Below are 17,244 nucleotides of genomic sequence, written 5' to 3'. Positions count from 1 at the left end.
CCACAAGTACTGAAAGACGTGATTGTTAAGTGATTAGTCCCTACTATACTCCCTGTACACACACGACTGCGTGGCAAAATTTGGTTCCCACTCCATCTACAAGTTTGCTGACGATATGACCATAGTGGGCCGGATCTTGAATAACGACGAATCAGAATACAGGAGGGAGATTGAGAACCAAGTGGAGTCGTGCAGCGACAACAATCTATCCCTCAATGCCGGCAAAACTAAAGAGCTGGTTATTGACTTCAGAAAGCAAAGTACTGTACACACCCCTGTCAGCATCAACGAGGCCGAGGTGGAGATGAAGATGGTTAGCAGTTTCGAGATTCCTAGGGTACACATCTCCAAAAATATGTCCTGGTCCACCCACGTCGACACTACCACCCAAAAAGCACAACAGCGCCTATACTTCCTCAGGAAACTAAGGAAATTCGGCATGTCCACATTAACTCTTACCAACTTTTACAGATGCTCAGCCCAAGACCACAAGAAACTTCAGAGAGTCGTGAACACAGCCCAGTCCATCACACAAACTTGCCTCCCATCCGTTGACGCCATTTACACCTCCCACTGCCTGGGGAAAGCGGACAGCATAATCAAAGACTCCTCCCACCCGGGTTACTCACTCTTCCGACTTCTTCCATCGGGCAGGAGATACAGAAGTCTGAGAACACGCATGAACTGACTCAAAAACAACTTCTTCCCCACTGTTACCAGACTCCTAAACGATCCTCTTCTGGACTGACCTCATTAACACTACACCCCCGTCTGCTTCATCTGATGCCGGTGCTTATGTAGTTACATTGTGTACCCTGTGTTCCCCTATTATGTATTTTCTTTTATTACCTTTTTTTTTCATGTACTTAATGATCTGTTAGGCTGCTCACAGAAAAATACTTTTCACTGTACCTCGGTACACGTGACAATAAACAAATCCAATCTAATATGGACATTCTGAATTCTCCCTCAGTGTACCTGAACAGGCGGCGGAATGTGCGACTAGGGGATTTTCACAGTAACTTCATTGCAGTGTTAACGTAAGCCTACTTGTGACAATAATAAAGATTATTATTACTCGGAACATTGCGTACAATTCTGTTTGCCACACTACCAAAAGGATGTGGATGCTTTGGAGAGGGTAAACATAGAAGCATAGAAAATCGGTGCAGGTGTAGGCCATTCGGCCCTTCGAGCCTGCACCACCATTCAATATGATCATGGCTGATCATGCAAATTTAGTATCTCACGCCCACTTTCCCTCCATACCCCTTGTCCCTTGAGCCGCGAGGGCCACGTCCAGCTCCCTCTTGAATATACCCAACGAACAGGTCCCGACAGCTTTCTGTGGTAGAAAATGCAAAGGATACAGAAGAGATTTATCAGGATGTTGCCCGATCTGGAATGTATTAGTTATGAGAGGTTGGATAAACTCATTGTTTTAACTGGACAATGGCTGAGAGGGGATCTGATAGAGGTTTACAAAATTATGAGTGGCATGGACAGGGTGGATAATCAGACCCATATTCCCAGTATGGAAATCAATTACTAGGGGACAGAGGTTTAAGGTGTGAGGGGCAAAGTTTCAAGGAGATGTGCGAGGTAAGCTTTTTCACACCGAGGGTGGTGAGTGCCTGGAACTCGCTGCCGGGGGAGGTGGTGGAAGCGATTACGATAGTGACGTTTAAGAGGCATCTTGGCGAATACATGATCGGATGGGAATAGAGTGATATGGACCCCAGGAGTGCAGAAGGTTTTAGTTCAGACATTATGATCGGCGCAGGCTTGTCGTCTATACCATGCTATACTGTTCCCTGTTTTTGTTCATGAGCAGTGAGTTCCACATCATTACCACTTGTTGCGCAAAAAAGTTCTTCCTCTTATTACCACCGCACCTTTCACCACAAACCTTAAATCTGTGTCTCCAGGCTTGTACCATCAGCTAACGGGAATAGTTTTTCTCATATCTGGCTTTTCCAAGTGATAATCTTGTCTACCTCTCTCAAATCTCCCCTCAATCTCTTTACTCTAAGGAGAACAACCCAGGTTCTCTCACCTAACCTTGTACCTAAAATCCACTCGGCAATCCCTGGAACTCTTCTGGTAAATCTCCCTCAGCACCCTCAAGGAACTTCAGAGTTTTCCTAGTGTGGTGACCAGAAACGGAAACAATTCTCTAGCTGGGACCTAATCAGAACTTCATAAAGGTTCAGCAAAACTTAGAATCGTCGAATCGTTACAGCACAGGAGGCCATTCGGCCCATCAGGCCTGTACCAGCCAAAATTAAGGCCCACCAGCCTAATCCCATTTTCCAGCACTTGTACTCTAGCTCTGGAGATTACAGGACTTTGGATGCATATCAAGACATCGCGTTGAAGGTTTCTGCCTGCACTGCCCTTTCAGGCAGTGAATTCCAGATTCCCACCACCCTCTGGGTCAAAAGAATATCCCTCTCCCCTCTAATTTTTCTACCAATCACTTTAAATCCATGCCTCTAGTCACTGACCGGTCTGCTGGGGGAAAATAGGTCTTTCTCATCCACTCTATCCAGGCCCCTCCCAACCTTGTACACCTCAATAAAATCTCCTGTTCCCTGCTAATGTACTCAATGCCTCTCTTTACGAAGCCCAATGTCATCAATACCTTTATGCAGCTTTTCTTTCTGTATTTGTTTATCCTTCTGTGAGGCATCTTAAAAGGCATTAAAGGCTCTTTATGAATGCAAGCCATTGTGTTCAGTGCCCTACAATGTTAGTGGAACATTCATCTTTTTAAAAAATAAATTGAGTACCTAATTATTTTTGTTTTCCAATTAAGGGGCAATTTAGCGTGGCCAATCCACCCAACCAGCACATCTTTGGGTGTGGGGGCGAAACCCACGCAGACATGGGGAGAATGTGCAGACTCCACACGGACAGTGACCCAGGGCTGGGATTCGAACCCGAGTCCTCAGCGCCTTAATAGGGGAAAACAGATATTCCTGGTTACAGGAAGTTTGGGGGGCTGTGGTGAGGGGGATGTTCTGGGTGGGGTGCCTCAGGGTTTTTGCTGGAACCACTGCTGTGTCTGAATTACATCAATCTGCAGGACTCAAACCTCAATGGAAAGTGCTAAATTCACAGACGATTGGGCAGCAATCAGTGGGTTAGCACTGCTGCCTCAAGCCACCGAGGTCCCAGGTTCGATCCCAGTTCTGGGTCACTGTCCGTGTGGAATTTGCACATTCTCCCTGTGTTTGCGTGGGTTTCACCCCCACAATCCAAAGATGTGCAGGCTAGGTGGATTGGCCACGCTAAAATTGCCCCTTAATTGGAAAAATTGAACTGGGTACTTGAAATTTTATTTATTTTTTTTAAAAGAAATGTCTGCATACAAGCAGACATCAACCACCCACTAGCCAAGTGATTCACGAAATAAAAATCCTCAACATTCGTGTATAACTGAACATGTGGGTCAGGATTTGGGAAATCACTGTGGTATTGGCATTCTGAGATCTAACGGAGCAACATTTAAAAAGGAAAATGTGTTAAACTGCAACGATGAGGGAAACCGCTGTCAATTATTAAAAGGATTCTCCTAAACCCACAAGTGCAAAGGTGAGAAAGTTGGAACAAACACACAAATACCATAGCTCCAGCAATAATAAGAGCACTTATATTTGCTCATGGCCACTTTGCTTATTTTTTTTTTTTAAAACAGAAAATATACTTCTTGCGCATCACTGAGTAAATAAATTAACACTGCTTCCAATGTTAGAACGATTTCCTTTATTGCACTGACAGAATGAAGCATTACACAGCATTGTCCGAACAGGCAACGGTTGTGAGAAAATACTTTTATCTCTTCTTGCTACATGGATGAGTGCACTTCTTCAGTGACTGACTTCAGCTTGAACAGACAGCACAGCCGGCGAACAAAGAACCTGACTGGAAATCCACAGCGAGATAGAATTCTCCCTCCAGGATTCATGAATCTGAAGCTTCCAACCAAAATTAATGTTGACAGTCTCGGTTTAGTTCATAACAAATCCATGTCCGTGATGCCAAGTGTTATATGGGTTGCACTAAACCGTCAGTCAAACTCTGTAAGAGGTCCCGAGGAATAATTTGGCATTGGGAATTAGAGTGTCACACCATGTTGTCGGTGCCTGAAGATCCCAGGTTCAATCCCTGGTATGTGCCTACATCGGTGTAAACCTGTCAACCTGTCAAACTGTACAGGTTTCACCGCATCACTGAACTTCATGGCCACGCGATAGGAATCAGCAGGTCTGCAGTGTTCGCCGGAGAGAGAGAGAGAGAGAGAGAGAGAGAGAGGGTCACTTTAGAGAATTATATCAGATGATTAATTTCTCTCCATGCCGAGACCTTACTCTAGGCGAATGCTAGAATCTCGGAGTACAAGTCAGACAGAAGGCACAGGGGGAGGGGGAGGGTGGGGCAACATTTTTAGTGTCCCCCTGAATAATGAATTCCCAGATAATGAGGAAGCTATGCTGCTGGCCCATTATTGACAAGAAATACAAATCGCGTCCTCTGGTGTCAATGCAACAGTCAGGAGAAGGCCGCCCATTGAGAGGTGAGAGAGTCATCAGCAATGATTATATTCACATCAGGTCACAGAAACACACAATTTCCCAACTGGACTAGACAGCAGATTTAATTGTTACAGTTCCTTTCGCCTGGAAGAACCTTCATTGGGAGAGATGGGAAGATTAATAATGACAATATATTGTATTTCCAACATTACGATATGACTCTGACTGGATATCCGTGACACCTCCCATATCCCTCCTGACAGCACAGAGGCTGACTCACTTTTAAGTGGGCTCTTCAGTCTGGATCAACGAGGAGAGTTCATTGGTCAATCTGAAACGCTGGCCATTCCAGTGGAAATGCGATGGCGGATCACTCTCGGGACTGCTGGCAAGGTACTCAAAGTGAGGGCTGAGTTCGAACGCTAGGGAAGACTTGACCAACCCCACGCTGCCCGACCGCTCTGGGGCTGGGTGATAGACCCGCCCGTTCTCTGGCATGAACAGCCTTTCGGGCTCGAACCTCACAGCCAACTTGTCACCGCCCCCGCAGTAGGACAGTACCTCCTCCTCCGATCCCTCTCCTTTAATCAGGTGCGTGAACACAATGGGCAGGTCATCACAGCGAACAAAGTTACGCTCGCGTCCACACAGCGACACGTAGGGGAATTCCTGGTAACGGCCAGTGGAGTTCTTCCCGAGTTGCTTGAAGAAGAAAACGAGGAACTGTTTATCTGTCCGATAACCAACAGAGAGAGTAGGTTAATTAAATGGAGGGTGATAGCCACCAAGCAATCAGTCATAAAACATAGAGCAGCTAGTTACCAAGAAACCCAATATGGGATTCAGGGGAAACCTCAGGAGATTGTGAAACCAGTTGAAGAAAGTAATAAAAATGTAGTTAAGGGGAGGGGCGGCACGTGGCGCAGTGGTTAGCACTGGACTGCGGCACTGAGGACCCGGGTTCAAATCGGGCCCTGGGTCACTGTCCGTGGGGAGTTTGCACATTCTCCTCGTGTCTGAGTGGGTTTCACTCCGACAGCCCAAAGATGTGCAGGTTAGGTGGATCGGCCATGCTAAATTGCCTCTTAATTGGAAAAAAAAATAATTGGGTACTCTAAATTTATTTTTTTTTAAATGTAGTTAAGGGGAAGTTAGATAAATACATAAAGGGGATGGGAATATGCTGATTGGGTTAGATGAAGTAAAGTAGGAGGAGACTCGTATGAAGCAGGGGCGGCACAGTGGCTAGCACTGCTGCCCCACAGCACCAGGGACCCGGGGACCCAGGTTCAATTCCGGCCTTGGGTGACTGTATGGAGTTTGCACTTTCACCCGTGTCTGCGTGGGTTTCCTCCGAGTGCTTTGGTTTCCTCACACAGGTTCAAGGAGCTGAATGACCTACTCCTGCTCCTGTAACTCCTGCAGGTTAGGTGGATTGGCCATGCTAAATTTGCCCTTAATGATCCAAGACATCATAGAATCCCTACAGTGCAGAAGGAGGCCATTCGTCCCATTGAGTCTGCACCGACCCTTTGAAAGAGCCCCCTACCCAGGTCCAAATCCCGTCCCAAACCCTGCCCTATTCCTGCAAGCTGCTCAAAGCAGAAATATGTTAACTCCTAGAACTGACAGCGTTCGCCGTAAGGGACGCAAAATTTTATTTGGAAGAGGTTTTATTTTTTAAATTGCTTATACACGTGAGACTCAGGACAATTTTCACCCAACATTTTCAGAAGGCTGTGACAGAATATTTGTTCGAACATGTTCAGTGCTGAAGGATATATATTCACACCTGCACTCCCCACAGAGATTCCTGATTTTCTGTCACATGATCGACAAAAAATTCCAAATAGAAGTCACAAATTTAATAATAATAATCTCTTATTGTCACAAGTAGGCTTACATTAACACTGCAACTGAAGTTACTGTGAAAAGCCCCTAGTTGCCACATTCCGGCGCCTGTTCGGGGAGACCGGTAGGGGAATTGAACCCACGCTGCTGGCCTTGTTCTGCATTACAAACCAGCTTGCTAGCACACTGAGCTAAACCGGCCCATATATCCATGGAGACAGAGAGGAAGAGAGATCAGGTTGCGTGTTCCACACGCGCACACTGGTGACCAGCTCAGGGCAGTGGTTTGAGAGCAACCAATCATCCCATCCAGGTAAAGAAAGAGGATTTGAGAACCTCCCGGGAGTGAAGAATGGATAAAACACAACTTGCTCACAAATTTGATTTTAAAAATAAATGTTACTTGGGCAGGAATTCAAAGTCTCTATATTCTGTAACATTTGACAAAATGCTGTACTTGATTTTTTTTAAAGTTCCTTCATGGGATGTGGCTGTCGCTGGCTCGATCAGCATATATTGTCCACCCCTAATTGCCCTCGAGAGGTTGGTGTAGCGTTGCCTTCGAACTGCTGCAGTCCATGTGGTGCAGGCACACCCACAACACTGTTAGGGAGGGAGTGCCAGGATTTTGACCCAACGACAGTGACGGAACGGCGATATATTTCCAAGTCAGGGTGGTGAGCGGCTTGGAGGGGATCCAGGTGGTGGTGTCCCCAGGTAAAAACTCATCTGGTTCACTCACATTGGGGCAGCACGGTAGCACAAGTGATTAGCACTGTGGCTTCACAGCGCCAGGTTCCCAGGTTCGATTCCCCGCTGGGTCATGTCTGTGCAGAGTCTGCACGTTCTCCCCGTGTCTGTGGGTTTCCTCCGGGTGCTCCGGTTTCCTCCCACAGTCCAAAGATGTGCAGGTTAGGTGGATTGGCCATGATGAATTGCCCTTAGTGACCAAAAAGGTTAGATGGGGTTATTGGGTTATGGGGATAGGTGGAAGTGAGGGCTTAAATGGGTCGGTGCTGACTCGATGGGCTGAATGGCCTCCTTCTGCACTGTATGTTCTATGCTATGCTATGTTATGTTATTCTTTAACAAGTGAAGTCTGCCATTCTTGCCTGGTCTGGCCTACATGCAACTCCAGCTTCACAATAATGTGGTTGACTCTTAACAGCCCCCTCAAAGGCAATTAGGGATGGGTAACAAATGCTGGCCCAACCACCTCCTCCAGTGAGTTCTTTAATTGTCCACCAATATTCGTGGCTGGATGTGGCAGTACTGCAGAGCTTAGATCTGATGCATTCATTGTGGAATCGCTTAGCTCTTGTCTATTACTTGCTGCTTAAGCTGTTTGGCACATGTAGTCCTGTGTTGTAGCTTCACCAGGTGGACACCTCATGTTTAGGTATGCCTGATGTTGCTCCTGGCATGCTCTCCTGTACTCTTCATTGAACCAGGGTTGATCCCCTGGCTTGGTGGTAATAGCAGAGTGGGGGATATGCCGGGCCATGAGGTTACAGATTGGGGTTGAATACAATTCTGCTGCTGCTGATGGCCCACAGCGCCTCATGGATGCCCAGTCATGAACTGCCAGATTTGTTCTGAATCTAACCCATTTAGCTCAGTGGTTCTGCCACACAACACGATGGAAGTGTAAAGGTGGGACTTGATCTCCACAAAGATTGTGTGGTGATCTTGTCTACCAATACTGTCATGGACAGAAGCATCTGCAACAGGGGCTGGTTTAGCTCACTAGGCTAAATCGCTGGCTTTTAAAACAGACCAAGCAGGCCAGCAGCACGGCTCAATTCCCGTACCAGCCTCCCCGGACAGGCGCCGGAATGTGGCGACTAGGGGCTTTTCACAGTAACTTCATTGAAGCCTACTCGTGACAATGGCGATTTTCATTTCATTTCATTTTTCATTTTCAGTTAGGGGCCTGAGGACTCATGTAGATAGATTTTTGAAGATGGTAAGAAATATTAAGAGAGCAGTTAGCAAAGCATATGGGTTCAAGGTTTCGTAAAGGAAGATATTGAGTCAAACTAGAATGAGGGGCCACTATTTAAAAACAAGGTGTCTTCAATTAAGATGGAGCTGAGGAGAACATTTTCTCTCAGAGGGTTGTGAGTCTTCCCGTGTCAACGCCATGTCTTCCCCAGAGAGCAGAGGAGACAGGGTCATTGAACATTTTGATATTGAAGGGAATCAAAAGGGTGGGAAGCAAAGTAGAGTTCAGGTCATTACCAGATGAGCCATGATCTTATTATGGTTGCACAGTGGTTGCTTTCACAGCTCCAGGGTCCCAGGTTCGATTCCCGGCTTGGGTCACTGTCTGTGTGGAGTCTGCACGTTCTCCCCGCGTCTGCGTGGGTTTCCTCCGGGTGCTCCGGTTTCCTCCCACAGTCCAAAGATGTGCAGGTTAGGTGGATTTGCCTTGATAAATTGCCCTTAGTGTACTGGGTTACAGGGATATGGTGGAAGCGTGGCCTTAAGTAGGGTGCTCTTTCCAAGAGCCGGTGCAGACTTGAGGTGCTCTTTCCAAGAGCCGGTGCAGACTTGATGGGCTGAATGGCCTCTTCGGCACTGTAGATTCTATGATTCTATGAACGTCACAGCAGGCTCGAAAGGCCGAAAGGCATATTCCTGCTCCTGATTCATATGTTCATAGATACAAAGGCTGGGAAGTCATGCTGAACTTTGTTAAAGCTCTGGGGAGGCCGCAACTAGAGCATTGTGTCCAATTCTAGCCACCACACTTTAGGAAAGATGTGAATGTCCTTGAGAGGGTGCAGAGGAGATTTACCAGAATAGATCCACAGATGAGGGAATTTAGCTGAAAGGTTCAGGTGGAGTAAAATAGATTGAGGGGACATCTGTTTGTGCTGTGCTAGATTATGTAAAGGCAGACAAAGAACTGCTGTCGCCACTTGCTGATCATACAAAGACTAAGAGACATAGACTCAAGGTTTTAGGCAAGATAAACATGGGAGATATTTTTAGTCGGGGTAATGACTTGGAACTTACAGGAGTAGCAGGAAATGGAATGAAGACTGATTTCAAAAGAGAATTAGACGGGCACCTGAGAGAACTAAACTTGCAGAGCTACAGGACTCGAGTGGGGGAGGAATAGGACTGATTGGATTACTCTAGGGAGAGCCGGCAGTGACTCATTGGGCCGAATAGCCTCCTTCATTGCTGCAAGGCTGACAATTATTGCCCGTCCCTAATTGCCCTTGAACCGAGTGGTTTGTTGGGCCATTTTCGAGAGGCAGTTAAGAGTCAGCCACATCGCTGTGGGTCTGGAGTCACATGCAGGCCAGACCGAGTAAGGACAGCAGATTTCCTTCCCTAAAGGACATTAGTGAACCAGATGGGTTTTTACAACAATTGCTGATAGTTTCCTGGAGAGTTTCCTGGTCACCTTTACTGAGATTAGCTTTATATTCCAGATTTCTGAATTGAATTTAAATTCCACCAGCTGCCATGGGGCTGTGGCTCTGTATCACTGGTCTAGTGAAACTGCCACGACACCACCACCTCTCCATTATGTAATGACTCGATGTCAGGAGATTGCTGGGGACAGCTCATATTGCAATCCTAGGCATGTGAACTCTTCCATGGCATACATAAGGAGATGCTTCTGAAAATCACATATTTTATGAATGCAAGACAAAAAAAGTGAAATGCACCTGCCATATCATATCTAATTCTCGGGTAATATTTTATGTTTCTGAGTGTCAGATGTACTCCTTAAAGTCCAAGGTCAACTGTGCCAGAGCAATACTCACCTTTAAAGCAAGTGATGAAATTTTTCACCTTCGTGTCATCAAGGAAAAGCTGCAAATAAACAAACACAGGACAGGGTGAACACCACGACTCACACAAAATTCACAGGACAGTGTCAACACCACGACTCACACAAAAACACAGGACAGGGTCAACACCACGACTCACACAGAAACACAGGACAGGGTCAACACCACGTCTCACACAAAAACACAAGACAGGGTCAACACCACGACTCACACAGAAACACAGGACAGTGTCAACACCACGTCTCAGACAAAAACACAGGACAGGGTCGACACCACGTCACAGACAAAAACACAGGACAGTGTCAACACCACGTCTCAGACAAAAACACAGGACAGGGTCAACACCACGTCTCAGACAAAAACACAGGACAGGGTCAACACCACGACTCACACAGAAACACAGGACAGTGTCAACACCACGCCTCGCACAAAGACACAGGACAGGATCAACACCACGTCTCACACAAAAACACAAGACAGGGTCAACACCACGTCTCACAAAACAGGGTCAACACCATGACTCACAAAAACACAGGACAGGGTCAACACCACATTTCACACGAAACACAGGACAGGGTCAACGCCACGTCTCACACAAAAACACAGGACAGTGTCAGCACCACATAGAACACAAAAACACAGGATACGTTGTCGCTACGACCAAGAAAGCACAACAGCGCCTATACTTTCGCAGGAAACTAAGGAAATTCAGCATGTCCCCATTGACACTTACCAACTTTTACAGATGCACCATAGAAAACAGACTGCCTGGTTGCATCAAGCCTGGTATGGCGACTGCTCGGCCCAGGACCGTAAAAAACTTCAGAGAGTCATGAACCCCACCCAGTCCATTACACAAACCCGCCTCCCATTCATTGACTCGGTCTACACCTCCCGCTGCCTTGGGAAAGCAGGCAGCATAATCAAAAACCCCTCCCACCCGGATTATTCTCTCTTCCAACCTCTTGCTGCACAGTAGCACAGTGGTTAGCACAATTGCTTCACAGCTCCAGGGTCCCAGGTTCGATTCCCGGCTTGGATCACTGTCTGTGCGGAGTCTGCACATTCTCCCCATGTCTGTGTGTGTTTCCTCCGGGTGCTCCGGTTTCCTCCTAGTCCAAAGATGTGCAGGTTAGGTGGATTGGCCATGCTAAATTGCCCTTAGGTTAGGTGGGGTTACTGGTTTACGGGGATAGGGGGGAGGTGTGGGCTTAAGTGGGATGCTCTTTCCAAGAGCCAGTGCAGACTCGATGGGCCAAATGGCGTCCTTCTGCATTGTAAATTCTATGATCTATGATTAGAAAGTACAAAATTCTGAGAACACACACTAACAGATTCAAAAACAGCTTCCTCCCCACTGCCACCAGACTCCTCTTGTTTTGATTTTAATGGACAGAATGATCTGTCTGTACTATACGCAGAACAATACTTTTCACTGTACCTCGGTGCAAGTGACAATAAAAAATCCAACCCAATCCAGTGTCAACACCATGTCCTTTTTTTGATAAATTCAGAGTACCTAATTTTATTTTCCAATTAAGGGGTGATTTAGCACGGCCAATCGAGCCAAGATATTCCATTCTAAAGAGATTCACTCACACAGAGTAATGTTCAATACTTTATTTTTGTACGGGGATAAATCATTTGTAATACCCAACTTAGTCTTTTCTTCTCCTGTAGGGAGTTGGCCTGCATAGAATTACAGAGAATGTACAACAGAGAACAGGCCATTTGGCCCAACTGATCTATGCTGGTATTTTTGCTCAGTAAGAAGTCTTACAACAGGTTCGGGCAGCACGGTAGCATGGTGGTTAGCATAAATGCTTCACAGCTCCAGGGTCCCAGGTTCGGTTCCCGGCTGGGTCACTGTCTGTGCGGAGTCTGCACGTCCTCCCCGTGTGTGCGTGGGTTTCCTCCGGGTACTCCGGTTTCCTCCCACAGTCCAAAGATGTGCGGGTTAGGTGGATTGGCCATGATGAATTGCCCTTAGTGTCCTAAAAAGTAAGGTTAAAGGAGGGGGGGGTTGTTGGGTTACGGGTATAGGGTGGATACGTGGGTTTGAGTAGGGTGATCATTGCGCGGCACAACATCGAGGGCCAAAGGGCCTGTTCTGTGCTGTACTGTTCTATGTTCTAGGTTAAAGTCCAACATGTGTGTTTCAAACACTAGCTTTCGGAGCACTGCTCATTCCTCAGGAGAATTTTCACGGTACTTTTGCTCTAAGACCCTCTAGGAACTCACTCAGTTTAATCTTCTTTTCCATTGTCCTGTTTGGGTTTATCCAGCTTCCTCTTAAATACATCTATGCTATTCCTTCAACTGCTCCTTGTGGTGGCAAATTCCACACTCTAACCATTCTGGGTAAAGATACACCTTGAAGAACAATTCTTATCCATCCTTTACCTTGCCACACAACAGGCTGGGCTCCTTTCTCCATCTTGTGTGTCCATCACCCTGTTAGAAGCTCCTTGTGCAGAATAAGATAGACAAAAGAACAAATGTGGAGCTAGATCAAAGTAGGCAGCAGCTGTACATCAGAATTAGATGGCAAGAAAGGCAAATGAATGACTGGCTTTGGCAAGAGAAGGGGGATGGGAAATAAACAAGAGGTGTGGAAAGAAAAGGCGATTGACCAGTGAAGAAACGGAATAAAAAACCCTGACAAGTGCTGGTCAAAAGAAGAAAGAGGTGAACTAACGCATGGGCCAGAAAGCATGGCAATCAAAGAGAATAATTCGAGGCATGACACGTTCACTATAACAGGATGAAGTTAAACGATTAGCTCCAGATCATTCCGCATCTCTCTGAACTCAGCTCTTAGAAATTAAGACTGACCACAATGCTGGCTGCTTGTCTCTGCCCCGCCCTTTCTTTGGTCGATGGCCCTGTGTGACATTCCTACAGGAATGATACCTGCCTCGTTGCCCTATCACTCTTTACTGCTGTGTCCAGCTTCTCCCACAACTCTTACCTTCCTTTTTCTCCCTCTACCCATGCTCTTTTTCACTTATTTTGCTGTTTCTCTTGTCACAGTTAATGGTGCACAAGGCAGACCTCCATCCGATTCCACAGCTAGCTTTTGCTAGAACAGGTCACAACGCTCGTCACCAGAGGGCCACCTCTCCACATCAAGGGTGAAGTTTCTCCTGGTCTTACCGCCTGCCATGGGCACATTGGAAGGATTTTGCAGGTCGATACTCAACCTGTTTGGTTGAGTTATGAACGCCCCTTCCTTGGCCATCAGGACCTGGGGTGGGTATCAAACCCGGAGCTTCTGGCTTAGAGGTTGGGGGATGCTACCCACTGCGCCACAAGATCTCTTCTGTATATTGTAGCTACTGTTAAATCAACATTTTTGTTTTAAATTGGAAATGTCTGGACGATCATAGAATTTAAAGTGCAGAAGGAGGCCATTCGGCCTATCAAGCCTGCACCGGCTCCTGGAAAGAGCACCCTACCCAAGGTCCACACTTCCACCCTATCCCCATAACCCAGCAACCCCACCCAACACTAAGGGCAATTTTGGACACCAAGGGCAATTTAGCATGGCCAATCCACCTAACCTGCACATCAAAAGTTACATCAAGAGTGGTTTTAATCCTTTCATGGGATGTGGACATCGCTGGCTGGATCAGCATTTGTTGCTCATCCCTAATTGCCCTTGAACTGAATGGGTTGCTCAGCTATTTCAGAGGGCATTAACAGTCAACCACAAGGACAAAGGGAGCAAATCAACAGAGTGTCAAGTGAGAGTACCTTTAAGAAATGGGTGTTTATAAATGGGTGTATATAAATATCTGCAGAGAGTGTATCTTTAAGAAATGGGTGTTTATTACTGCAGTGATGTCAGAGAGTGGGTGGAGCTGGGCTGTCTGTCAGCTTTTTACTTTCGCTTTAGGCTTTTTGCTGCAGGGTGGGTTTGGTTCCATTTTAGTTTTGGAGAAGCTGCAATCACAGCAGGGTGTGTGAGAATCTCTGCAAGCTTATGAATGTCCATTTGCTGATTTCAACGTGGTAACTGTTCTCAGTAGTAAAGTTAAGCCTAATGTCTTTCTGCTAAAAGGTGTTTTTAAGTCTTATGGATGTTCAAAGGAAAGTAAGAATTACTTAGTGTTGTATTCTTTGGGGGTTGTATTTGAATTAATGGTTGCCAAGATGTTTATTGTATGTTGTAAAAAGGTTAACTTGAGTTCAAAGAATAAACATTGTTTTTCTTTAAAAAATATTTTTCCATTTCTGCTGCACCACACCTGTAGAGTGGGCCGTGTGCTCCCCGTACCACAATCTAGTAAAAGTTGTGGGTCAGGTGAATTCCATGATACACTTTGGGGTTCTCTAAACCCTGGAGGAGATTGCTGAGCCATTGGCTTTGATCTTTAAGTCATCTTTGTCTACAGGAATAGTGCCAGAAGACTGGAGGATAGCAAATGTTGTCCCCTTGTTCAAGAAGGGGAGTAGAGATAACCCCGGTAACTATAGACCAGTGAGCCGTACTTCTGTTGTGGGCAAAGTCTTGGAAAGGTTTATCAGAGATAGGATGTATAATCATCTGGAAAGGAATAATTTGATTAGAGATAGTCAACACGGTTTTGTAAAGGGTAGGTCGTGCCTCACAAACCTTATTGAGTTCTTTGAGAAGGTGACCAAACAGGTGGATGAGGGTAAAGCAGTTGATGTGGTGTATATGGATTTCACTAAAGCGTTTGATAAGGTTCCCCACGGTAGGCTATTGCAGAAAATACGGAGGCATGGGATTCAGGGTGATTTGCAGTTTGGGTCAAAAATTGGCTAGCGGGAAGAAGACAAAGGGTGGTGTTGATGGGAAATGTTCAGACTGGAGTCCAGTTACTAGTGGTGTACCACAAGGATCTGTTTTGGGGCCACTGCTGTTTGTTATTTTTATAAATTACCTGGAGGAAGGCGTAGAAGGATGCGTGAGTAAATTTGCAGATGACACTAAAGTCGGTGGAGTTGTGGACAGTGCAGAAGGATGTTACAAGTTACAGAGGGACATAGATTAGCTGCAGAGCTGGGCTGATAGATGGCAAATGGAGTTTAATGCAGAGAAGTGTGAGGTGATTCATTTTAGAAGGAATAACAGGAAGAGTACTGGGCTAATGGTAAGATTCTTGGTAGTGTGGATGAGCAGAGAGATCTCGGTGTCCATATCCATAGATCCCTGAAAGTTGCCACCCAGGTTGAGAGGGTTGTTAAGAAGGCGTACGGTGTGTTAGCTTTTATTGGTAGAGGGATTGAGTTTCGGAGCCATGAGGTCATGTTGCAGCTGTACAAAACTGTGGTGCGGCCGCAGTTGGAGTATTGCGTGCAGTTCTGGTCGCCGCATTATAGGAAGGAAGTGGAAGCATTGGAAAGGGTGCAGAGGAGATTTACCAGAATGTTGCCTGGTATGGAGGGAAGATCTTATGAGGGAAGGCTGAGGGACTGGAGGCTGTTTTCGTTAGAGAGAAGAAGGTTAAGAGGTGACTTAATTGAGGCATACAAGATGATACCTTAATTGAGGCATACAAGGAGCGGTGACTAGGTATGTAGATGAGGGTGGTGCATCCACACTGTCAATAAAGAGGAATACACAGCCAGGATGTCCTGAGGTAATGGGAATCACAAAGTGGTTTTGCAGTATGGACACAGTGGCAGCCCATATAGATAGACTTTCATAGAATTTACAGTGCAGAAGGAGGCCATTCGGCCCATCGAGTCTGCACTGGCTCTTGGAAAGAGCACCCTACTCAAGCCCACACCCCCACCCTATCCCCATAACCCAGTAACCCCACCTAACACTAAGGGCAATTTTGGACACTAAGGGCAATTTAACAAGGCCAATCCACCTAGCCTGCACATCTTTGGACTGTGGGAGGAAACCGGAGCACCCGGAGGAAACCCCCGCAGACACGGGGAGAACGTGCAGACTCCGCACAGACAGTGACCCAAGCTGGGAATCGAACCTGGGACCCTGGAGCTGTGAAGCAATTGTGCTAACCACCATGCTGCACAGCAAACTCCCACAACAATGAGTTAACAATCAGAATGGTTGTTTCAGATTGGTTGAAAGATAAATGTTGCTAAACATAGACCGGGAAGGAACTCCTCGATCTGCTCTTCTTCTATTAGCAATGTGGGATTTTTGGTGTCCACCAGAGAGGATCGAGAAGAAGCCCTGGTTTAACACCTTCATCCCAATGATGTCAACTCTGGCCTTGGGGCGACACGGTGGTGCAGTGTTCAGCACTGCTGCCTCACGGCACCGAGGGCCCGGGTTCGATCCCGGCCCCGGGTCACTGTCCGTGTTGAGTTTGCACATTCTCCTTGTGTCTGCGTTGGTCTCACCACCACAACCCAAAGATGTGCAGGGTAGGTGGATTGGCCACGCTAAATTGTCCCTTAATTGGGGAAAAAAAAGAATTGGTTACTCTAATTTGCAGCGCTAACCTGGAGTATTACGGCAGATTTTTGTGATCAGGACGTTGTAGTAGGAGTTAACCTTCTGCTTCAGAGTCCAGCATGCTACCCACCGAGACACAGTGGACCACCTGATACTGAAAACTCTCCCAGAGTCCTATTCCCTATAAGCCTGAGTACATCTTGTTTTTCCAAGGCAGATAGATTATATCATGGTGCAAAATGTATTAGCCTGGTTTTAAATGTGGCAGTGCACAAACTGATGTGTCTCTTTAGTTGCACACAGTGTAATTCATGAGCATTGCTCAGATCAGTTAGATGCTAATCAGTTACAGCAGATTCTACAGGTCAATAAGAGACCAGGCTGCCTTTCCATCTCTTTAAATACAGCCACTGGAGTTGATTTTAAAAGTCCATTGTGCCTACATCAATACAAATAAGAGGCCAGATTTATGAATACTTTGTTCTTATACATAGACATTCACTCAGTGACACAGAACTTCGATATTGCTGAAACGAGAGACATGTTGCCAAAGCTCTTCACCTCGCACTCATCATGACAAACACAAGAATGACAAATTTCAAACAATCACAATTTATACCCGAGAAGAAAAGGGTGCTGATTG

The 17,244-nt window shown here is 46.3% G+C and overlaps 1 protein-coding gene across 1 annotated transcript in view; it reads right to left on the bottom strand.

Moving 5' to 3' along the window:
- Positions 1-3,753: 3,753 nt before the first annotated feature.
- c5h8orf82 (chromosome 5 C8orf82 homolog) overlaps positions 3,754-17,244 on the bottom strand; it is a 33,307-nt gene continuing 19,816 nt past the window's right edge. Inside the window, exons 3-4 of the mRNA XM_038796468.1 lie at positions 10,175-10,223; positions 3,754-5,269 (exon numbers count right to left, since the gene is read on the bottom strand). Coding sequence (XP_038652396.1) covers positions 4,821-5,269; positions 10,175-10,223 — 498 coding nt within the window. The 3' untranslated portion in view covers positions 3,754-4,820. The remainder of the gene's footprint in view (positions 5,270-10,174; positions 10,224-17,244) is intronic.

The sequence above is a fragment of the Scyliorhinus canicula genome, chromosome 5 (assembly GCF_902713615.1).
Source record: "Scyliorhinus canicula chromosome 5, sScyCan1.1, whole genome shotgun sequence".
In the NCBI taxonomy this organism is placed as follows: Eukaryota; Metazoa; Chordata; class Chondrichthyes; order Carcharhiniformes; family Scyliorhinidae; genus Scyliorhinus; species Scyliorhinus canicula.
This window is presented reverse-complemented; position numbering and strand designations above follow the sequence as displayed.